Raw genomic sequence first — 25,293 nt, 5'->3', positions numbered from 1 at the left:
TCTGTATCACATCTGCTTTAACCGGAGTAATTGGTCCAAGGCTTTTCAGTGAACAGTGACACCAAAGCCTAGCTCACGTCAGTGGGGGCAGATGTCTGCAGGATTTAGCCACAGTCTGTCAGAACTCAATTGACTGAATCACATTTACTTTACCCTGCACAACTTACACTCATGGAAAGTCACAATTGTCCAGTTTCAAAAGCCCAGCACAAAGCTTCCCAACAGAAGCTTAAACTGTTTCCTACATTTCTCTGTTTTGGATTGTACACCATCTGACGTGACAAAAACCATCCAGGACAGGCTCTTAGTTTGTCTTTTTTAGCTGGTTTTTAGGAACTGACAAATCCCACTCTTCTGCCTCTTCAAAAACTGCCATCAATCCAAGCCTAGAAAAACCTTCAGCTGAAAAGGACTGGCTCACTGAAGGTGAAGTGAGAGCATGGCGTGGGAGGATGCTCTGGAAGGTCGTAGTGCACACATTTCCAGGAAATTACATTAAATTAAACCAAGAAATGAAATCCTTGTGGATGAGGGAAACTTAGGAATATTCTTTGTTACTCTACCTTTACAAAATGATGATCAACCCATTTAGATACCACGTTCTATTTTCTGGTTGAACAAAGACCAAAGATAAATCAGGTACCACTTGTTATCCATCAGAGTCCTACTACACTGTGTTAAGCCTTCACATACACACATAGAAAAAAATCAGATTTAGTAACAATAGGACTTTTTTTCTTATCTGATCTTTATTTGTGCTTTTGAGGAATTATTTATGGAATTATTATTTAGGGAATGGAAATTCAATATAACTCAGTATCTGTCTGTTACCAGTGACAGGTATTTTAAAAATAACAGACTGTTGCAATGTACTGCTTTCAGACAGTAAATGAATTATCCCAAGTATTGCTAGAAAATACAAATAAAATGAGCAGTAAAACAAAGACATATGAAATAAACTCCCTACTTAATGAAAAACAAGAGCAGCAAAACTTTGCTCCATTATAGGGAGAAAGTAAATTGTATTGTTAAGAAAGCATTTGTATTTTATGTGAGATCTATCCCAAGTCTCTGTATAAACCAGCAAATGTATATATTTTGTACCCATAATACAGCCCTGGGATGCCCACAGCTCTTGAATCATTGTAGAGGTCCACTGACACCAAACAGACACAGGACTGCACTTAGTCTGTGCTCTCCCTACAGTCATTTGAAAATAATAACAGCTTTACCACACAAATCAACAGAGTATGAAGCAAGATTATGTTACATTTCAAGTCAAAAATTTCTTATTTTTATTTCAGTGGTGGATAGATCTAGTATTTTCTGCTTTTTTTGTTCACTAGGGTAAGACTCCACTGAAGTCTGTTCAGTCAGTCTGGATTTACATTGGTAAATTTCTGAGAAGAGTTTGTCCCTGAGCAATAATATTCCTATTTTTGTTTTCCAACACAGCATCAATCATAATACATAAGGATGAGTGAATTGAAATTGGAAATAAAGACTAATAATTACAAAACATATTACCAGAAAACTCTCAAGTTCCTCTGCATTCAGAAAAGCAGTGCACACTTATTATCAGAACATGAATAATTAATTCTCGGTTCTTGAGCTTTTCTTTAGAAAGAAATTATATGGAATATTATATGTAGACCTTTCTCAACTAATGCTGTGGGTTTTTTCCTAATGTTACACTTCAACTGGAAGTGAAAAAAATCTGTATAAACTCCCGATTTTCCACTCCATATCCCATTCTGATTCTCATTCACTGCCATTATAATGCATGTTAAACTCTGCACAACAGGGGATGTTTAATCTAAATGTAATTCTGTTTCTGCTCTTCTCCCTTGTCATGAAGATTTTTATGAGGCTTTGTAAACCATTTTAACTACAAGATATAAATTTGGAAGTTAAACTACCTAAAGATGTTTTTTCAACTTTCAGTTATAAAACTAACCTAACCAAATGAAATGGTAGATGGATTGGTATTTTTGCTTCTGCTAAGGACAAATTAGCTTTTCTTTCCTCTGAAAAAATTGTTATTGAAAATGACTAATAAGAAGAGAGCAGAATCAAAGCAAATGTCCCTAACATTATGTAATTGTTCCTCTAAGCACTTCTGGGTTGAAGAACTGAGAATACAACTGAAAACTAAATTCTGCTTGTGGTAGTAATGGAAAATATTCACTGACTTTGGAGGGATTATTTGCATAACAGGGGAAAGGAATATTTTGTTGGACAACAGAAGATAAGAAAAACTTTCTAAAATACAACAAATTGTTGAGGTGGTTAGAAAACATTACTGCATAACTTCTTTACAGATTCTCTCTCATCCATATACAAATAATCAGAAAGAGAATATCACAGGCACTTAACAAAGTCTAGTTTCAGAAATACAATAGTACCAAACAATTTTATTAATATTTCATACAAATTTTGAAGTCAACACTGACTAGTATTTTGATATTGATGAAGGCAAACAAAATTAATAAACAATAGGTTTCTGTGTTTTACATTGGACTGGATGTCATAAGTAATCGTCTTAATTATAAGCTAACCTAAAATAGTAATGATCGAAACAGGGTAAAGCCAATACATTTTGTTTTCTTTATTTCAAAATAGAGTGATTATAAATACATTCTTGTTATATTTCCTTCCTAACTCTTTGGATGCAACCAAAAAAAAAAGTCTCACTGTGCTCGTTTCATACAATATCAACATACAAATCATGCAAAAGATATTATAGATATTATACCACCATCAAGTTCTGGATGTTTTTTCTTGATTCTGAAACATTTGTTAACATTATTCACAAGGCCATGCCTTTATAATTTATATCATCATTATGGCTTTAAAAAAAAAAAAAGCATCTAAAAAAGATATTTATACTAGATTGCTGCATCATTGTCAATCTTGAACACTAAATGCAAAACATAAATCACCTGTTCTTGTGTTCTTGCACCGTGGTACTTGCTTTCTGATAAAATTGCACAATTTTTTTTCTTTTTCCAGGAAATGATTACACTTTATTGATTTCATTTAAAAATGGAAACTTCTTTATAATACAGTGGAGACAACAGATTATGTTAACACCTTCACTGATTTAGTTTATGTCTATGGGTCTTAAGAGCCATTTTACAAGCATGGCCACTCAAACCAATATAATGAACAGACAGACCTGTTAAGCCACACCCAAGAGTCACCTTCTCAGAAAGACTGACCAGAGATTTGAATGGACAGCACACTAAAACTGCTGTGCAGACACATACACTGTTTCAAAACATGGAGAAAATAAACTGACACTAAGGTTGCCATTCAAAGTAACAATTTCACAGAAAAAGAGTGTTTTGCCAGCTTCTGCATTCTTCACTCACACTATTATGCCTACATATTGCACCATACATTGTAAAACACTTAGGAACAATTTCTACAGGAAGGTCCAGATTGTGCAACCTTTACTGATGCTGGTGAACTTACACTCAACTGCATAACCCCAGAAGAGTCACTGGGCTCTATGGATTATATACAATGGTTCTGAGCTGGCTTGTTTTGAAGTCAATGACAAAACTCTATCTAAGCCCCACTCTTGGGCAGGTATCTAATTATTACCTCATGATTAGTACCTCTGCACATGAATTAGGTTGAGCTGAAATGCCTTACTGGGATTGCGGCCTCAGTGATCAGGAAGCTCTGACCCAGTGTAATGGTACAGCATAACGGTTCAGTTCTTCTTTTGATCAGCAAATAGGAGATATCACTCCAAAAACAAAAAACCCCTTCAAACAAAGGAAAAAAAAAAAACAAAAACCCAGAAAGAACATCCCCAGAAAACCTCACAACACAAAATAAAACAAAAACCCCTCATTTTTTTAGCTGAGGAAGGTATGATCACTTATCATTGTTCTTTTGACTCAGGACAACACAAGTCATAAGCACATCAGTTTTACCATCAGTTAGAAGTATTTCCTTATTTGCTATTTTTAATATTTTTAACACATTCCTCTCAGGATGATCATACAGGACATGACAGTGACAACGCACTGAGTGTGTCAGACACCTTCTGCTTTGGCAAATCTCAGGGAACTTGGACACATCCTCGAGGCCACACAGCACCGTGCAGAGCAGACCCTGTCATCCTTAGCCTACTGAAGGAGCCAGCAGAGTCCACCTGGTCAGTGCATCATGGACACTCCTTAATCCACAGACAATAAACACAAGTTCTCATCCAAACCTTAGCCATGTACTGCATCATTGGTCAACCAGGACCTTTTTATGCCAGAACTGCATGTGTATGCAGTATCTATGCCCTGAAAATCCCTATCACATTCTGAATTGAGTTAATTATTGTGCATGGATAGCTGCAGCTTTTTGAAAGAAACTCAGCCATTAATTTATCTCCCATAATTTTATTATCTGAAGTCATGGACATACTTTGAAGTATGGAGAAAAATAACAAAACCACCTTCTTTCTAAGCCACAAGAGCATAAACAAATGTCTGAAAGTAGAGAAACGTTTTGTTTGCTTTCTCTCAAATAAGGAAGCGGTGCTTTTGCCTTTTTTGATAAAAATATACTGCAGGCTGTTTGCCAAGTATCACTTCAGAATAAAAATTTCACTCAGTGTCATAAAGCCCTGAAATTAGAGGTTTATATTGGAAACAGCTGACACAGCCTTCTCCACAGTATTATTATTGAGTCTTGCTCTAATTTTTGCTAGCTTCGAATTCATGAAAAACATTCATGTTTATATCCTACTACCTTAATTGATTTATGTATTGATTATAAAAGGTAGGGAGGGATAAAGGGTCTGAAAGCAAAGGAGATAAGAGGGTCTTATCTAAAGCTCATCAAGTCAAAGAAATTTTGTTAATCTCATCATATAGATTTGCTGTAGGATGCTTTACCCATATAATTCCATTTTCATGTCAAAGTACCATCTATCAGTGAGATACAATGGGGATTTTCCATTCTCTTACCTTTTTTTTTCCTGGCTATTCAGATCCAGCTTTCACAAAGGCAAGCTTTTACTCTCTAGTTATGAGCTACACAGTCCTTTGAACTGAGACCACTATATCCATTTTGCACTGTGGTTTTAGACAGGATTTGCCATATTGTTCACTGTTCTGATCAGGTTTTGCTGACTAACAGCAGCCAGAGTGATAATAAGAACAGAAAACTTCTGCATATACAATAAAAATATTCCCCTTAGCATGAATTCCTGTAAATATTTGTAGTGGAAAGTATTTAGATTAAGCTGTAGAGACCAGAAAAGCAAGAAAACTCATGGCAAATAATTGCCTGAGACACAATACTAAAAAACTAATGGATCTATTTTAAAATGCACCATTGGTAACAAATCTGAAATAAGATAATATGCTAATCTCACAAGAATAGTACAGAACAATTTTATTATTATTATTATTATATCTGATCACTTAATTCTGGATGATGCTATACATTACATCCCCGGTTGCTGTTTGGTATATTGTTCTGGTTTTATTTATACTGAATGATTAATGCATTGTGATCAGGAAAACAAGTCAGGCATATTAAATACATATTAAGGAGTACATATTTTTTTTTTCCTATGTAGTATACAAAGTATTTCATAAATATGAATTATATTACAAAAATAATTTCTGCTACGCTCACACAGTAAGCACTTTGACAATTTTGGACCAACCTTTTGGGGTTGCAAGAGTTTCACGTAACTGAGAAGGAACTCTAGTTTTAATTGGAGATGAGTCTTAGAACAGATTCTGCATAAATATCAAATATTTTCTTCAGATGTCACGAATACTGCAGAAGTCAGGTTGAGCTATTTTCTTTCTTTTCTTTTTTTTTTAATTTTCTGTATAGACATGTATGCTTCAGGTGGTCAGATTTATTTCATAGGTATGTAATGCATGGTATATTTTAAACAAATATTTGCACAATTTAACATTATAATTCCAGTGGTTTCAAGATGCAGCCCATAAATGTAACCAATTTACACATACTATTGAATGTTCTCTCTTTGCATGCTCCTTACTTTCCAGATAAGCTTTAAACAGTGCCATTAGAACACCACAAATCAAAGGATTACTCCAGTTCCACCAACTTAAATCCACGTGCAGGATGAAGGACCCAGCTGAAGTACAAATATCAGTACCAGGTTTCTTGTGTTTGTTCTAACAAATCACAAGGAGATGATGGTTTGCATTTAAGATACAAAACATATATGCCTCTTGAGGTTAAATTCAGTGTAACGTGTATAAAGCATCCCTTTGGCAATAGAGTTTGCAGTATCCCTACAGGATTCCACAGGGCATGAGCTTTATGGAGTAAAACCCATTAAGGAAATTCTCCTCTACTTGACAAATCATATGCAGCTACAGTTAATCAGACACCCTTGGATACACCTGCCTCTATGCCTATCAATATAATATAGTATTTGGAAGTTAAAAGTCAACAAAAGGCACTTTCATCATTAAATAAATGTCCTCTGTAGGCAATAAGATTGTATGACCTATATTTTATTCAAAGCTGTTTGTTCTTCAAGGACTTGTAGGTAGTCAGGTGAACCTTGAAGTTTAGCTTTTAGTTCAAAATATTCACTTTTCCTTTGTTCTACTACAATTTTACTATGATTACCACCTATTAGAGATTTCTTGGTTTTTTTGTCTTGCAGTTTCTCTGGGTAACGTATTTCAAAACCACTGACCCCTATGCTGTTGTATTCTTTTTTACTTTCAAGAAAATTTTGAATAAATACATTGGAATCTCTTCCAGGGAATAACTCATCCAGTTCATCGATTGTGCTAAGTCTTTTTCTGGTATCCACATGCAATAAATCTTTCTCCTTGTCATTCATATTTCTCAGAATGACTTTTTGCCCTGGTGGGTCAGCAAACGTGAAGCCTGTTTCAGACTCTTTCAAGCCACAGGTATGACTTTTGCTCATCTGCTCAATGGTTTGAGGAATGAAGGCCTCTGCACCCAGTCCATCTTTTTTGTTTGACTTGTGATCATGCTTTCTTAGCTGCAGTTGCATAGAACTGCACTCTTGGTTTCCAATCCCTTCATGCTTTACAGTTGGTTTTTTGTTGCGCCGAAGCACAAAAACAAGAAGACAAAAAGCAACAAACACTGTTAAAATCAGCACAACCAATATGCTTAAGATTAGGATGGACAATGGAACTGGGCCACCAGGAGGACTCCGGACTGGTCCCGGTGGTGTTGTAAAAATAACAGCAGGCATAGGACTAGTGAACAGAGCAGATGGCTTGTTTAAAAGTTTAGGGCAGAGAATCTCATTTTTCAGAGACTTAAGTTCTATGTTAGCAAACTGCACAGGTGTTTCACATCTCAATTCCTTCACCACAATACCGTCATTTAGCTTTTCAAGCCACAGTTTTAAAGCAACTAAATCACAAGTGCAGTCCCATGGATTACCTTCCAAATCTATTTGTGTAAGAGATTTTAGCTGATCAAGAACACCACTTACAGGTAAATACATGAAGTGATTGTTCCTCAGATTCAGTCTAGCAAGTGGTGCACCAGCAAAAATATACGCTGGCAAGCTTCGCAGAAGATTGTTGTTCAGGTAGAGCAACTGCAAATTTGGCATTAAGTCAAAGGTGCCTGCTAGGATTTCTTTGATAACATTGTATTCCAAATACAGATACTGCAAGTTGTGGAGGCCAGCAAACATTTCTGGGCTCAGACGCTCTATCTGATTGCCATTGAGATACAATCTCCGTAAATTTGTAAGGTTGCGGAAAACATCTCCTTTGATCACTGAAATCCGATTGCTGCCTAAATGGAGCAAATCCAGTCCCTCAAACTCAGCGAAATCTGTAGTATCCACATCCTTAATATAGTTGCCATTTACATGCAGTTTCTTGGCATTTAAAGGTTTTGGTACTAGTTCAGCCATTGATTCTATATTTCTTTCCTGGCAATTTACACTTAATCCCAAGTCTGAAGGATGAGTTTTGCAAACACAAGGGACTGGACAAGGAGTTAGAGGAGGCACCCTGGTCTGGTAAGATACGATCTGACTGAGATTGCGATTAGACAGAGCTTTGCCTGCTACTATCCCCGAGATCTTCGAAGGATTTGTAGTTTTTGGCGGCTTTGTGACTAATCTGTGCACTGATGTTTGAGTGGTGTGGCCGTTGGGTGTGCTGTAACCGGGCTCCAGCTGCGAGGGAGGCAGGATGCGCACGTCAAAATCACTCCCTGTCCCCATGGAGCACAGCTCCTGCTTATTGGTTTCTTTCAGCAGCCTTCCATACAAGTCACTGGGTGTTTCACAGATAGCCTCTCCAATGTAGATGTTATAGGGCATGTTCTCCAGCCACGCTTTCAAAGGCAACAAATCACAAGTACAATTCCAGGGGTTGTCTTCCAGCTGCAGTTCAACTATTCGCCCGATGTGCTCCAGAACTCCAATGTATGGAAGCTTCTGTATTCGATTCCCCCGTATATCCAGATGGGTTAGAGAAGCAAATCGAAAAATATTATCGGGAAGGAATGAAATCAGATTGTCATTAAGTATCAGGACTTTCAGCTTGTGAAGCTTATTGAAGGCTCCCCGTTCAATAAACTTGATTAAATTGTAGTCAGCTTGGAGATACTCCAAGTTCTCTATGCCAAGGAAGGTGTCAGCCCGGAGAATCTTTAATTCGTTGTTGTTCAAGTGCAACTGCTTTAATGCACTAAGACCCATAAAGGCCCCTCCCTCAATGTTCTGTAACTTATTATTACCCAGTTGCAAGGACACTGCATGTGTAAAATTAAGAAAGGAATTTGGATACAGAATAATTAGCAGGTTGTTTTGAAAGTTGAGGTGGTAAAAATTAGACCATGGTGGTTTAAGCTGATTTGGTCTGTAGACTGCAACCTTCTCACAGTTGACATAGAGGACATTCTCAACTGACACACAGGAGCAAACATTGCAAATTTCCACAGATATATCAGCATCTGCAGTTGTAGAAGAAACTGGAGATGACAGAACCAGAAAGAGCCACAGAATCATCTTCTTATGATCAGCAAGCAACCTTAGGCTCCTGAACAAAGATAAAGAATCTGAAGAAGAAAGAAGGAAAGAAAAAAGGAAAATGTTTTTCAGTTGACATTGTTCCAAAGCGTCATTTGGGTTAAAAATTGTATACCACTGAGCTACTGTACCTGCCAAGGATTATAGATAAACTACAAGAACTGAATTCAAAATAACATGGAAGACTTTAACAACCAAACAAATGCACAGGAGCTAGGATGATTTCAAACACGGAATGTAAATTTCTGTAGACAAACACAAATAACTCTCAGGTCTGTCAAATGTATTTCTATCTCTTGTACATGCCAAGCATGCATAACTAACAAAGCAAAATAACCAAAGGAGATTCCAATTTTATGCATATTTACTCTCCTCAATCCTGCACTGCTCATATGTTGCTGTGCATTTCAGGGATATTAAACACAAATGCTGATGTTATGCATGCCCAAACATCTGGGCTGGGATAGCACAATACAGAAAGGATGGAGATGCTGACACAAAAAGTAATGCCAATGCTCAGTATATGCATCTAAAGCATCAACGCATACAGATACATCACTCTGATAAAGATATTCACTCAAGGGCTACACAGGCACGCACACATATTGTTTCTGTCACTTCTGATACCTAGTTTAAATAAGTAGGTGGTAAACTGACTGCAGAAATACAACCGTCCACAGAACAACATCAGCTCTGGGTGACCAGTGGAAGCACACAGACATGGAAGAAGCATGCACAAGCACACAGCCCCATCCCCAGGAATAACCATACACTGACTTGCAGGGCAAAACAAAGTCACAATTCGCCAGCCTGACACTATTGAAACCTGAGAACTATTTTTTTTTCCCTAAAACATTATGTAATTTTCTCTTATTCCTGCACTGATAAGAACCCTTTGCATATAGTCAGGCCAGCTGAGCTGCCATTTTTTACGCAGAAGAACTCGAGCCACAGCATTTCCTCTGAGTTATAAGGTGCCTTTTTTCCCCTTTTTTTTAACAAATCACTCAATAATCAATACTTTGTGCGCGCACACACACACACACATCCCATCTTCCCATTACCCCCATTTCCCAACTTGTCCCTTTCATTTCCTGCTGTGGGAAGCCACTGAGTTGGCAGGAGGGAGCCAGAACGAAAAGTAGAGAAAAGCAGAAGCCAGCTGGAGGGAGGAGAACCGGGCTGGAAGGAGACACGAGGGGACGATGTGCCGGGGGACCTGGAAGGGAGGGCAGAGCAGGAAAGACCGCAGGACAGAAGGACAAGAGGGAGAGGGAATGCACAGAGGAGACAAGGATGAGAGGAAGGGATGGCTGAAGGGGTCAAGGAGGCCGCTTATCGGGAGCACAGGGAGAAGGGGGAGCGGAGCAGCGGCTGCCGATGCCCGCAGGCTCCCGACCCCGGCGAGCGCGCCCCCAGGGGCGGACCGGTGCCCCCGCGCCCCGCCGCTCCATCTCCCTCCCCCTGGCAGGCGCCGTCCTTCCGTATCCCTGCCTCGCCCACGCTCGAGCCCTCTCTTCTTCCTCAGCCCCGGGGCCCCGGCCGGTGCCCAGCGGGCAGGCTGCGGGCGCTGCGCGGGGCGGCGAGCCCGGCCAGCAGTGCCGGCACTACCGCAATTTTTGCCGCATCCGGCTCGGCTGGTGCCGTCTCCCCTCTGCCGTGGGCGCCCCGTCGCCCTCTGGCTCCCGGCGGGGGAGGGCGGCAGGGGCACGGGCGCGCTCGCACGGCGCGCACATCCCGGCCGGGAGCGGGCACGGAGCGGCGGAGCAGCCCCGCGTCCCCTGCACCGTCCCTTCGCAACAAGGCACGACCGTGCTCCCCGCCGCTGAACGCACCAACCCCCCCCGCCCCGGTACCTTTGCAAAGTCCAGCCCGCAGCAGATCCACACACCCCCTTCCCCGGCCCCACTGCGCAGATCCTGCCCCCCCCGTCCCTCCCACACCTCCAGCGGCTTCTCCGGGCCGCCCGGCCCCGGTCCCTCCGCTCGCCCGCTCTCCCGGGAAGGATGGGAGAGGGCAGCGCTGCGCCTGGTGCCGCTGGCCGGGGCTCCGGGAGGCGGCCGGCTGCAGGGAGAGGCGAGCGCGATGGCAGAGAGGCTCCGGCAGGAAGCCGCTGTCGCCTCGTCGTGTATCCCCCCCCGCCCCCCCCCCCCCCCCCCCCCCCCCCCCCCCCCCCCCCCCCCCCCCCCCCCCCCCCCCCCCCCCCCCCCCCCCCCCCCCCCCCCCCCCACCCCACCCCTCGCCGTCTTTAAAACAGCACCAGTAATTATTACAGCAATGAAAACAAAACCTTCGGAATAATTAAAAGAAACTAAAACGCCAACGTACAGGCGGCCCCGCCGTGCCCCCACCCCCGCTCGCACTCACACGCCCGGCGGGCGCCCACCGCCCTCGGTGATGCTCCCGGCAGCTCCGCGGCCAGCCCGGCACCGTCCCTACCTCGGCGCCCGGGGTCGCCGCGGCTCCGCTCGGCTGCGCTCCGCCGCTCTCCCCGCGAGGTCTGCGCTCCGGCGGCTCCGCGCACGCAGCGGGCGGCGGGGGCAGCCGGGCGCCCGCCGGGGCGAGCACCCCCGGCCGCGCGGAGCGAGGGCAAGCCCGGCGCTGCGGAACCCCGCGGGCTCCGCCGCATGCAGCAGCCGCCCGGCTGAGCCCTGCCCCGCCACCGCGGTCCCCCGCACACATGCGGGGAGAGGATCCCTCTGCACACGGGCACCCGCTCCCATCGCACTGCTCTCGCCCACCCCCTGCACGCAGGGAGCCCCCTCCCCTTCGCCACACGCGCACCCGCACACACACACACACACACACACACGCACGCACGCACCGAGCGCTGCTCCGGCGGGCAGGGAGACGCCGCTTCGGGGGAGCAATCCCGGCGCATCGCCACGGCCGGAGCCTCTCCCGCAGCCCGGAGGCGCCGCGCCGCCGGTACCTTTCCCGCGGAGCCGTCGCGCTGCGCCCCCGCGGAGCCCAGGCGGGGCGTGCGGGGCGGGAGGGGCCCCCCGGGGCGACGGGAGCGGCGGGGCCGCGCTGGGCTCCGCGGGGCTGCCATGGGCGGGCAAGGCAGCCACAAGTGCAGCCCGCGGCCGGGACGGGGCCAGCGCGGCCCCCGCGCCCGAGGATCCGCAGGGCAGCGCGGCTGCGAGAGCCGAGCGGGGGAAGGAGAGAGAAGGCGAGAAAGGACTCCCCCTGCTCTTCTCTGGCGATCTCCCCTCCCGGCTTGAAACAAAAGTAGAGGTGAAAACTGAGTGGGCAGGATGGTAACATTTGCTGCATTTAATGTGAATTGCAATTATGGAGCGAAATCGCTGCGAGGAGACGTACCCGAGCCGTTCTTAAGACAACGCCGCTATTTGTCTATCTCATTCTTTGTGGTTAGGTGAAATTCCTTCTCTGCTTAGGTAACAGCTGCAGTCTGATGGAAAAAAATCCTCAAATGTTATGCACTGGTGCTAAACAGATTCTGCTAATTAACAACTCCTATTGACTCTACCTTTCATAATACACTTTAAAATGGTAATGAATACCCCCAAACCAGGTGACATCTCATTTCAAAGCAGAAGAGTCAGTTAACCAAATGAAATCTTGCAAGGGGAGTTCAACTGTTTGTCCTTTACCATGAATGCTAAAGTGATCCAGTTAGAAAACTGTTTATGTGCTGTACACATACCGGTTGTGAGTGCTGGTTCTGGGCAATAAACGTGAGGGAATGGAAAACAGCAACTGCTTTCTTCATTTACTGAAATGAAATAAATAGCTTGCTCCAAAGGCTGGCTGCATCGAATTGACATAATTGCAGAATGTTATTTTGCACTATGTGGTTAGACTGATACCTGAAAACAAATGCAGCTGAGACATTAATAATTTGCATATCACAACAGAACTGAAAGTGATCTGTGATTAATATTCAGCCAATTAAAAACTGAAGTTTTTAAAATGTAAACTCTCTTAATTATGGAGCCATTAACAAAGTACTGTTCACATAAAAGGGGATGTGTGTATATAAAGGGCCCGGTTTAGAAGGATTTGCATGTAGTTTAAGCTGAATTTTTCAAACACTATTTAAAAAAACTAATGAACTAGAGAGCAAAGGTGTAGAATAAAATTCATTTAGGATGATAGCTGGTTTATAACTATTTTAGCAGCAGGCACAGAAATGCAGGTGTAAAGATCAAGATGCTAGTTTTGTTTAATTCCCTGCTTATTTAGTAGGTGAAAGAGCATACTGACAATTTCAAAGAGATCACTATTCCCACCACATTCAAACAACTACTAAGAGACTGAATCAAACATCATACAGGTAGCATAATAAAATATCATAGTTTAACCAAGTAAACCATGAAATGAATAACTATTTGAGAACTGAAATTACACTATAAGTAGATAATTCTTGATGTTTTCTATTATAAGTTGCTATTAGCAATGGCATGTGTTTATGGTGTTGTAGAATTCATCTGAGAAGGAAATTTAGTTATGCAGCACAATTTCATTACTAGGGTTTCAGTATGTCGTATATTTATATTTCTAATTTACAGTCACTAAAAATAACTTCTCCTCCAAACCTTAAGTGATTTCTAAGCTACTTGTGCTAGCCTACATCATGTCAAACTCACTAATATTTAGGCTTACATGTCAGGATCACATTCCAAAGAAATTTAGGGGAATTCTAATGTATAACATAAGCACAAGCTAAGGTCAAGACTGGGATCCAAGATGATGACATGCTTCAGGAATAAAACATTTTAAAGGGTTGCATCCTAGAATCACTTTGTTGCACCCATTTTCTGAGATCCATCTTGAGGTTCTATCTCTATCAGTAGAAATTTTCTGTATGGGCTGATGGTAAATAATTGGAAGACATCAGAGGCAAGTTGGAGTACCTGATCTGGTTCCCTGAAGTTTACAAGATTACTTTAGGCTACACACCATGCCCATTTAATGTCATCTCTAACCTTTTCTTAAATTTTCTACTGTGATGGAACCTCATTCATCTCCTTTGATTCTTTCCCCCCTGTCTGTTGTTTGCCATAGCAGCATGTATTTTTTCCTTCTTCAGCTTAGCAAAAGGAGAGCAAAAGCTAACAGGCTGACAGATTCATAACAGGATTTTCTGCAGGGAAAAGTATGTGAAGAAAAGGTAGAAATGTGAGCTATACTACTTCTCACCCAAGCAGACACACTCAGGGTGGCATTCAGTAATGGTACAATTAGCTTGTTGATAATGTCATTACCATACCTAAGAGCTTGGGAGAGAAAGGTACTTTTTACTCCTGGCTACTGGCATTCATTCTTAAATCTGCTCAGAAATTACAGAAGCCCATTTATATTTTGTTTCCTTTCACATCTTTTTGAGATCTTCTAAGTAATACTTTTCTTTTAAACACACAGACATACTTGGTCACCTACCTCTCCCAGTTTAATTCTGGGCTGATGCAGGAACTTGAGACCGAAACTGAGCTTTATGTGCATTCAAAGTCTGTCAGGAGAAAAAGCCTCCTGTAACAGAGTCATCAAAATGCAGAGGCCAGTTGAGATGCTGAGTCTACTGCTCACAGCAGGAAACCTTGGAGAACATTTTCCTCATGCTGCTCGGCACACATGCAAATGGGGCTGCAGCTGAAGGCGAGGGCAGTTCTGTGCAATAAGTTGCTTTGTTTTTTCATCCACAGAAATTTTCTGAGTTAGAAATGAACTGACAGGAAACAGGAGCTATAATTTTATGTAAAGACTATGTGTTGCACCTTCCTTTTCCCAAAGAATGGTAAAAATGGCCCAAAAGTTAATAATTTGGCCCTTCACACAGGGCCCAGGTAACAAATAAACTGTTTAGATTGAACATGTGGGAAGCTGGTTAACAATTCTTTGAATAGGAAAGCAAAGGTTTGTATGGGCTCTGTCGGTTGCTGAGGTTTCCATGGTTGACCAATTTTACTTTAACAGGTCTACAATAAGTTTCTGCTTTCATACAGATCAGTAACAACAGCCATACCCAGCAAACAACATCCAGCACAGCAGAATACAGAAACGACTGTGCAGTCTTCTAATAAGTCTTCAACTAATAGGACACAGCCTTCTGAGGAGGAGAAAAACCCCCCAAATCAACCAGTAACTCCACCCAATGTCCACATCTCGTCTATATTTTGCCAGAGTATCAGTCAAAAGAGGGGGAGGAAGAGCATCCTTGAAAACTCTGTATGTACTCGAGTGAGTCCTGGCATGTGCACTCTTTTAAAGACACAGTGTGATAGGGAACAGTGCAAGTGTGCAATAGATCGAAGTCAGAACCACTGTGAGAGAGAGCACTGTGCTAAATAAAGTGGAAGAAACTGTCAGATATATGTCTTTGCCTGTCTCTATATTATTTCCACCTAACTTCCTCCATTTTATCCAGGACCCCTGCTCAGTATGCAACAAGAACCCCTCACCTGCATCCAGGAAACCTGAGGAATCACTGAAATGCATGCATCCCTTCAACAGGGATTAACATATTTTGCTATTCATTTGCATGACTCATTGTCTTGAATGCTTGATCAAGTGCTCTTGATGCTGGTAGTGGGTTTTCTCACCGAGTCTCTTTGTAAACTCAGCCCGTGGGGTGGTCCAGCTCCATCACACTGTGCTTGCCACCTTTCCATAACTGTGCTGTCAGAGCACAGTGGGTAGGCATTTAATTTCACTAAGTTGCAAGATGTCCTGTGCCTTACTTATTTACTTTCTCTGTGCTCACTCACCCAGGGGTTGTTCACCCTCTGGCTCACTGTCAGAGGCTAAAGCCAAGCTTGGCCTATCCTCTTGACCCCTGGAACAAGCAAAAATGTGAAATCAGGAGACAAAGAAAATTTAGAAAAATAATAGGGGAGGAACTTACGTGGGATATTTTTCTATAAGGTTTTATGATAGAGGGTTAAATGTGAAACCTACAAGCAACTGGTCTTGTCCTATCTGTCTCATGTGGAAACTGCTCACTAAATGATTTCTCAAGATAAGAAATATATTTAAAATAAGGATCCTGCGCTAGAAAACTCTGACATTATTGAACACACCAAATCATGAAATAACACTTCATTCTCTCTGACCAGCCAGCCTATTAACTGAATTAAAGAACTGCAGAGAAAATGTAAAGGACTTTGACTGGGGCTAGAAATGTTAGAGGATAAGAAGGAAAGAGGTACTTTAAGAAGGGGAGAAAAAGTATTGTGTTGCAAGACTTGTTTCTTTGTTTGCTCCTAATAACTTTGTCTTCAACGGTGGAGCAAGGGAAATCTTTTATGCCACCACTACCATCCCTGCTATGCTTCCAGTCAGGATTGGATGGGTTGAGGTCACTTGACATTGACAGAATACGAATTTAGAACATTCTAATTTAAATCCTCACTCTTCAATGTTTTTCTCACACATGAGACTGTTTCCTATCACCTTCTGGAATTCCACAGACCTAAATGGGGCTTCTCACATGTGTAAACGTTGATGGAATAACTCTTTAATAAAGCTACCTGCTAGCAGAATGGTCTCTTTATTTCTTGGACAGTTCAAGAATAAAGCTTACAAGAAAGAAAATAAAACGGTTTCCATTCAATCTTTAGAATGAAAAATAAATATTCTGGTTCTGCTGTAGTTTAAGCTGGTGCTGTCTCTTGGATGAAGAGGTTCAAGCTGTGACCTCATGGAACAAGCCCAGAGCAACTTGCCAGCTACTCCTGTCTTTCAGCACACTGAGAGATTCACTCCCCAGCTACTGTGCTCATCAGCTGAAGGACCACTGGGTAGAATTAATAGGCATCTGCAAAAGAAACCATGTGCTTTAGACTTGTTGCTTGATTTGGGGAAAAAGTTACACCAAGGGGGAAACATCTGAAGCAAAATTAAGTTGTTACATGGGTTTTCTCATTGCTCTACTTTATTCTGCTTTTGCTTCTGGGGTTTCTTTTGCAGCTGCCCTAATTTCCTCTACTTTTGCATTTTCTATTAATTTCAATTAAAGCCTCCATAGGCTCATGAGCTAACAGGCTTTTTTATTATTGTTTTTAAAAAAGCAGGCCAATACTGGCTTTCCTATTGCCTCTAGACTGCTGCAAAGGAATGTAGGAGCACGGTCTTTCGAGAAAGAAACTGCAGTTTCAGTATCTAAGTTGTGTCTTTTTTTTAACTTTATGATTAAAGACCAGTGCTGGTCTGATATAAAGTGTCTTCAGGGAAGGCACTATAGTTGAAAAAGAGATGTTTGCTTTTAACAACAAACATTTTGACACTGTAGCAAAATGATCATGGAATAACAGAATATTCTGCATTGTAAGGGACCCACAAAGTTTATCAAAAACCAACTTGTGGCCCTTCACAGGAGAACCCCAAGAATCACACCATGTTCTTTCCGAATGCTTCTTGAGCTCTGGTAGGCTGGTGCTGTGTCCACTTCCCTGGGCAGCCTGTTCCAGTGCCCAACCACCCTCTGGGTGAAAAACCCTCTCCTAATATCCAACCTAAATCTTCCCTGACATACCTTCTCTTCTCTTCCCAGGAAAGGTTGTATTTGAGATGGGTTTCTCACCCTCTCTACGAATTTTAGCCCCATCTGGGTGAAGGAAGGAATGTCCTCTCATTACCTGTCTGCCTCATGTAATTGTCTCTGAGGCATGAGCAGCCAATCCAGACTATTCCAAAAGCAGGTAAAATGAAATCTTCCTCACCTTGGCAAAGGCTTAAGCACAGCAATATGTTCAGGCAGCTCTGCTGCATTCCACTGGATGGACACACCGGGGACCAGGAGCTGGACCATCAAAAGGAAAACAGAAAAAAACCCAGAAATGTCTTTAAAAAATGTAAAGCTAGATTTCATAATGTGTAAAATAATTATTCAGAGCAGTGAAGTTTTCCAAATGACAAGCCAAAGGGTCTTGTCAAACTCTTGTGCCATCTCTGGCATTTACTGGACCCTCCTTGAACCAGCTCACCAGGCCCAAATGACTGCTTTTTTCTTCTCTAGATTAGGCTAATTTTCAACCAAATTAGTGAACTGAGCTGTCTTGTGAAGTGCTCCAGCATGTGTTATAGCTGGTGTGTGATTAGTTGTGTGAGCCCCAGACACTTATGGGGTGACAGAGAGATGGGACAAGTTCTGAGAGGAGGATGAGCTGGACTAAATACACAGCAACAGCATATGTTAAATGTTTTACAATGCCTACTGCAGCTCACAGTCATGGGAATTTAATTTTCATCAAAGTTTAGATGGAAAAGTAAAGAAGAAAAATAAACTTCTGTAGAGTTTCCTCACTTAGCCAGAAAAAAAGACTGTATTTTCTCACACTTGTGCCTTTCAACATTTAAAAAGGTAAAATATCTTTTCTTCCCAAATGTCCATGAAATCTTGTTTTCAGAAGAAACATTTATGCATATTTATTAAATAGTGAAAGAATCAAAGGCAGATTAATGTGAAAAGTCTAAACTGGTGCCTGAATGATGGAAACCTTGTAGTCTAAAGGCAAATTCTAGCATTATTGGAATCCTCTTAAGCCAAGAGCATATGCTTGTAGATGCATTGAGCATAACAAAAAGATAAAAAACCAATGTCTTGCCTAATCTCGAGATCTATGACCCGAATACTGTTCTGACATAGAACATTTCAGGTCATCTCCAAGGTGTGAAGTTTAACCAACCTCCCAGACAAATCTGAAACCAGCATGTAAACCAAATGTAAAGGGAAACAAATTTTATTAAAAGAGTGATTAGTAAATCAATAAAGACATTCAGATATTAACATATCACTAAAGTAAGGCAGAAGCAGTGCAGAAGGATTAGGTGGAAAAAGTGAAATGCTGTAACAAGGGAACCCTTGCAGGTGGTAAATAGCTGAAGGAACAGGTTTGAGAGACTGGAGAGAGCAGCAGAGGAATGGTTTTAGGAGGCTTGTACAGAGTTTGGGGGGCTGGCTAGGAGTGCATGAGTAATATTCAGAGACACCTTTATCCACTAATGGAACTGACAGAAGCTGACAATTATGACAACGGTAATGAACCTATCTTATCTATTTTAAGACACCTTGTATGAAGAATTCAGAGAGAAAGAAAAAGAAGATTATTCTTTGGTTGGTTAAAATACCATGACTTCAAGGGATTCCCTTTCTGTTAGCTTTACATGGAAAATATACAAAAGCACCATAATTGCAGAACATTTAAATAGGTCATTTAAAATAGATCCTACAAAGTGACAGAATAAAAAGTCCACCCTACTTTAAAGCAACTTTTTTTAACAAAAAAGAAAGAGGACTTCCTTTTATCTTCTTATTCTTCTATTATCTTCCATACTTTAGAAGGCCAAGAAAGCCCATAGATTTACTTTAGATAGCCTATAGATTTACTTTATATGGCTGCTTTTCCCTGAGATTAGTCCAAGTGTGATGTCTTCTTGATGTTTACATATGCCAAGGGATCCAAGACATCTCATTTTTCCCCTTTTCAGTTTGTTCTGAAAACATGCTGTATTGACTTTGTGCCTTTTTCTTATGCTTTTTTGTTTTTTGGTTTTTGGGGTTTTTTTTGTGCTGTTTATCTCTAAGATCATTGTTTGTATTGAAGGAAACTTTCATTGGGATTTCAGTGGATGTAACTTTATTTCCTTGATAGCATTCCTGCTAGCAACCCTGTGGTTTCCATTGAGGTTGTGAAGTAATTTTTGGACAAAGTCAAGATGTAATGCATCTTTTAGTGAAGCCAGTCAGACTAAGCTTTGTTTAAAATAAAGGGTTTTGATGCCTTCCTATTTTAGTGTGTAAATTATTTCAGTATGTAATGTCTTTCAAAAATAAATTCCATGTGCAAATCAGCATTAGCTCATACTACAGGTTCAAAAACCAGTTATCCAACACCACAAAATGCTGTTCAAACACTGTTTCCCTCCTCAGGTTGTAACTTGCTAGTGTTGACAGGTGCACAGTGAAATCCAGTAGAAGCTGAAAAGGTCTTTATCTGTATCCCTTTGGCCCTTTAAATCTGATTTCTGGCTGGCAGGCCCATATGGGTACATGCATCCAATGGTCCAAGTTTCAGCTGAGGTCAGTGGTCAGTGGCACTGGGGCTGCCAGTCAGGTTCTGGTTTAGCATCTAATTTTTTTTGGAACAGCTTACCAGTTATATTAGTAGCATTTCTCTACCTGTACCCAAACATGGTTGGGCATTAAAAAGTGCAGTTTGAGAGCCAGTCTATAAAACAATGAAGTCAAACTCATGCTGCTCGGTCAGACTATTTATTATCCAGTTTTGGGAAGTAGTCACGTGCATTGTTGTTCTGCTTAGTGCACACCTCGAGTGCATCTCGCATTACCATCTATTTATGGTTGTGTTCTCATGTTTGTTTTCTAAATCATGAAAAAAAGAATATTTCAGTTCTAGAGATTCACTGAGTAGGTGTTAGAATGGGGACATTCTTGAACCTTCAAAACCCAGTTTTACTATTGTAGTCAGAGTTGAGAATCAGTTCTCCCCAAGGGCATCATAGAGGCGAGCAGCTGAATTTTGTGGCCTTTAGTCTGTCAACTTCTGTCAGCTCTGGATTTCTTTCAAGAAGTCACATCTCTGTCATACAAAAAATCCCTACCCAAAATTTAATCATTTTGTTGTATTTCCCTGATGACTTAATTTTTAATTAAAATAAGTATATTTAAAAGAAATGTTATTTTTGGAAAGCTAATTCTCAACAATACCTAATGCTAAGCAGAGCTGATAATCCTAAAGCTGAAATGACAGATATGAAGTACGGGAGAACAGAGTAAGGAAATCTACCCCAGAACATTTATCCTGGGACTATTACACTGCAGTGGCATCACTAGACAGTTCTATGAAAAAGAACATTAAAGATGAGGTTTTCAGATTCTTTCTCCAAACTAAGGCATAACAAAGCCACCACATATGAATGGAAAATCTAACCTTTGGCTGGCTTTATAAATTCTAAAAACTTCCCGCATCTAAAAGAAATTGTGAAAGCAAATGGATAAATATAAATAGGAAGAAGCTAGCAAACCAAATTCAGAAAACACTTTGACAGTTTTGCGTCTGCATTTGCAAAAGTTCGCCAAAGTTCATAGCCGAAATTTAAATTTTAGAAAATATTTCCACTTGCTCTGACAATAAATATTACACATAATATAACATTAATCTCAGCTGATAATGTTCCTTATAACACATTTTATGAATCATCACAGTATTCTGTTTTTAACACCCCATCACTTGTCAGAAGGAAAAACCAAGGAACAGAGAATGAGCCTAGGTTTTAAAATTGGGAGTAAGGGCCTCCTTAATGCAGTGGTCTTTGGAGAAGACTCTGATCTATGGGGGTCTCTAGCTGCTGAACTTTTATCCAAGTAATAAAAATTAGGTATGTGTGGTTTTTTGCATTATTTGCCTTACTTGTATAAATAAATGTGGGTATGGTGGTGTAATCTGATCAAGGATTTCAGCTCTCAAATTCCTATAAATGCTTTGTTTAAGCCACAGTTCCTGCAATGTCTGCCTTTGTGCTGGTCTGTCTGACTAGAAATATCACATCACTTTCTCTTGTGAACTACTTTGAGGGTTTCAAATGACAACAGAAACTTTAATCCTCTCTTTTTCCAAACAATTTGTAAATCAGAACCATCAAAACATACATGCAGTGGGAGAGTGAGGCCTGTGGTTTTAAGGACATTTTGGTTCACTGCATCTCTGCAGTGCTTTGATCTTACATGTCCTGTGATTTCACTTCAACACCTCTCTTGTATTCTCTTGAGCCTGTTTCTCAAGAGTGAGGCAGCAAATACAGATATACAGAAGAGCACATGATAAAGCCATTTGTTAAGTGAAATTCTCATCTCCATTACAATCTTGCAGCTTCCTATCATTATGTCTAGGTTAATCAAAGACAATTACAGAGCCCCAGTGAAGCTGCCAGAGATCTGTTTGGATGCACAGCAGAAGCCCATGTTGATATACACCAAGACTAGCTAGGCATTCTTTGACATAATTATTTTCCCTGCAACGGATGGTAGCAAAATCAAGGTCTGAGAAAGGGCAAGCAGTGATTTGTTTGGTGAGTTACTGTTTGCTTAATGGCTCCTTAAAAATGCTAAGTTTCTCACTCTGCAGAAATTAGCCTGCCCTTGTACCTCGTAGTGAAATAGTATTACAGCAGTCTGGAAAATGCCCTGCAGTGTTGCACTTGTCTGCAAACCACGGTGGGTGTCTGCATGCCACCACCCAGGGGTGGCCTTGAGACTCCCTGTGACCCAAATGTGGCGAGGAGCAGTGGATGTGCATTGCCAGAGTACAGAGCCAGCAGTATGAGGTACACAGTCCCTGTGCAGGGCATCCAGGTGGGTAGGAGGTGATGGAGAGAGGAAGCTCCTGGTACATTTTGCTCCTGGTACAGGCAGAGCTGTTCCAGTTTTACATCTGCTGAATCCCTTAGCCTGACACTTGAACACCACGGCAGAAGAACCCAACCTGAGCTCTTAGATCTAAGGCAATGAAAACGCTGTCTCTGCTTCCAGAGGCTTGAGTTTGCTCCTCATTCTTGTACATGATCAGTCAACCCAGATACATGGCCTGGGATTGTGTCCTAATGTGCCTTAAGCTCCTGCTGGCAGCAGGGGGTATTTGACATTAGCAACCCATTTCCCATCTCCCTTCCAGCTCCACTTTAAATCATTACTAAGTCTTCTTGGTGTTATGTTTTCAGTTTTGGGGTTTTTGTTTGTTTGCTTATGGGCTTGTTGACGAGAAGAAGAGAGAACTGTGTGTACAAGAACCAGTCTGAAGAAACCAAAAATCTCTTAGCTAAAATTGGAGTCTACAGTACTACTGCAGACCACAGACTCAACTAATGCAAAGCTGTACCATTTATAAGCACTTTCTCATTGCCTGGGAAAATGGAACAGAACATACCAGACTGCCAAGGGCCAGGGAAGAGCATTATCTGCAAGTACTTTAGCTTGTCACCCCTGAGAAATGGAGGAATTGTGCTGGGAGTCAACTAAGTGAATGCAAATATCTGTCCTTCCCATCTGAAGAGCCCTCAGTGCTGTTCCAGGTTTGATTGTCATTAGCCTAATGCTGTTATTGCCTGCTTTGTACAGAAACTGGAGTTGAAGGTCTGGAAAATCTCTGGAAGAGATGTTGTGAATTTCGGACACAAATTGTTTCACAATTCAAGATTCCAATCACATGTTTCAGGTTGGACTCAGAAAGTGAACGTGTTCATGTCACAATTACATGAGTAAATCTGCTTTTAGCAGCCACCTCTATTTGGGATCTTAAGACTTTTCATAGCAGTCCGTGCTCCACAGTTCCTGGAAAGCCTTGAACAACACGTCAGCACTCATGGACAGCTGGGCTCAAACACTGAGTGAGTCAGAGATCATCACAGATCTATCTTAAAACCTTGTTTGGCGTTTAAGAACAGGATAAGCTGCCTGTATAAATATATGAAAAGTATTTATGGGCATTAACCTCTGACCCAAATTGCTCTGCTAAGATTTTTCCTCTTAAAAGTGCCTCTTTTGAAAATGCCCCTTCAGTGATTTCATTACTGTCTATTTAACTCATGCATTAATTCCCATGAAGGAATATGCACCATCTACTGTGGAAGTCTCCACTTTTATTTTCTCCGATGGAGTAGCAGCTGGATCAAACCCATTCGTTTTTCATCAAGGAGAGGGAATTTATTCATTGTTGAAAAGGATCTTCTTCTGCAGTTTCACCAAGGAAGAACATTCCTTAGCTTTTTGTTGTTTCTTCTCCTAGAGCTGGCAAACTGAGGAATGCTTAGAGCATCAGTGTTTTCTAAAGAGCTTTTTTATGCATTGTGCATCATGTTTCAACAATTCTGAGTCTAGAATAAGGCGGTTGCATTTCAGCGTATTAATCACTCTGGTTATCAAACCAAATGAATGATTTGCCAAGACAGCTAGCACTGCTTCTAAGCTGCTCTAAAAAAATTGAGGGCTTTTCAAATAGCACTATTATAGTTAATTAGATAGGAACTTGTAAGAAGGCAGCAATGAAATTAAAATAATAGCTTGGTAGCTTGGTCTAACATGCTAAAAAGTCCAGATGTTAATAGCTGATTGGGAGGAGCTCTGAATTACATTGGAGCAAGTTCCAGAATTGGCTTCTTGTTATTCAGCAGGCAATCTGTATGCAATATTAAACAAATCAGGCATTTGATGAATAATTGTTGACAGGTCCTGTCTGCTTCACTGCTTTTCACAGAACTGCATCAGTGGGACTAGACACAGCATATGTCTAAGAGGTTCCACAAACTTTTTTACCATTTTTTATATACTCAGTTTCTGAAATTCACCAAAGAGCTATTAATATTGTCCCTTCTACAGAATCAATAGTTTACAGGTCTGGAAAACCCAGTAATCTGCTAAAGAGCTACCTGGTACTGCTGTATGGAATGGTTAGAAGAGCTCCTCACTTGATTTAAGAGTGTATGTCAAAATTTGGCTCTCAGCAAAAACAAATTAATGATCATCTGTAAGAATGCAGCACACATGATGTAAATGGAAGTAGAAACTGCCCCTATTAATAAGAAGGGAGAATTGCTACTATTTGCAACTTACTCTATCTGTAATTTTTCATTCATGAACACAATGAGCAGCCTATTTTTCAAGAGTACAGCCTTTAGATATTATTCAGTGTTGGTAACTTTTTGTGGATCCCTCTGATAAGAACCTACTAATCTTCAATTTTCTCAGATCTTGCTGGGTGTCCTCAGTCAGGAATTGGGCTCTAGGACAGAAAACAACACTCTTCTGTCACAGATTGATGGCCCTGCAGCTAACGGACTTTAAATTGCAGGGACCTCTCAGCAGATAAATAACAGGCCACGGCAGGGACAGAACTGGGAACTGTGGCTAAGGCAGCAGGGGAAAACAGGCTTTGCTCAAGTCAGTTTTTAAGCAGGAACTATCTGGTTCTACAACCTAAACCAAACAGTCCTTGGCCCCACAGTGCTTGTTGTGATCTAGAAATTTGCCCTTGAAAGAGCTTGGAGACCCAGCACAAGGATTTTAGTTTTTGCAGATTTGCTTGAATCCAAGCCCTTGTCTTTACTGTGGAATAGGAGAACACAGAAAACATTCCAGGCTCCCTGTGAGTGTAAAGATAGCACTGCCCATGAGCTGACTGGCAGGGCTACCCTTGCTGCTGGCCAAGGGAAGAGCTGGCCTGACTCTGCGTGAGTGCCTTGTTTCTGTCCTCGGTGAATCAGGTGAATGTTTT

General features: G+C 41.5%; 1 protein-coding gene across 3 annotated transcripts; it reads right to left on the bottom strand.

Moving 5' to 3' along the window:
- Window positions 1-2,382: 2,382 nt before the first annotated feature.
- Window positions 2,383-11,994, bottom strand: SLITRK4 (SLIT and NTRK like family member 4). Of its 3 annotated transcripts, none has more exons than XM_032124156.1 (2): window positions 11,868-11,994; window positions 2,383-9,072 (listed from the first exon to the last, which is right to left on the bottom strand). In XM_032124156.1, exon 2 carries the CDS (start codon window positions 9,020-9,022, stop codon window positions 6,509-6,511), a length of 2,514 nt encoding a protein of 837 aa, XP_031980047.1. In that variant the 5' UTR covers window positions 9,023-9,072; window positions 11,868-11,994; the 3' UTR covers window positions 2,383-6,508. The 3 variants fall into 3 exon arrangements, with proteins under 3 accessions (XP_031980047.1, XP_031980045.1, XP_031980046.1); XM_032124154.1 differs by lacking the exon at window positions 11,868-11,994 and adding an exon at window positions 11,483-11,568; XM_032124155.1 differs by lacking the exon at window positions 11,868-11,994 and adding an exon at window positions 10,987-11,119.
- Between the last annotated feature and the right edge of the window lie 13,299 nt (window positions 11,995-25,293).

The sequence above is a fragment of the Corvus moneduloides genome, chromosome 14, assembly GCF_009650955.1.
Source record: "Corvus moneduloides isolate bCorMon1 chromosome 14, bCorMon1.pri, whole genome shotgun sequence".
NCBI classification, from domain to species: domain Eukaryota; kingdom Metazoa; phylum Chordata; class Aves; order Passeriformes; family Corvidae; genus Corvus; species Corvus moneduloides.
This window is presented reverse-complemented; position numbering and strand designations above follow the sequence as displayed.

Coding starts and splice junctions, on each gene's coding strand:
- SLITRK4 (XM_032124156.1), bottom strand. CDS start 9,022: ATGATTCTGTGGCTCTTTCTGGTTCTGTCATCTCCAGTTTCTTCTACA.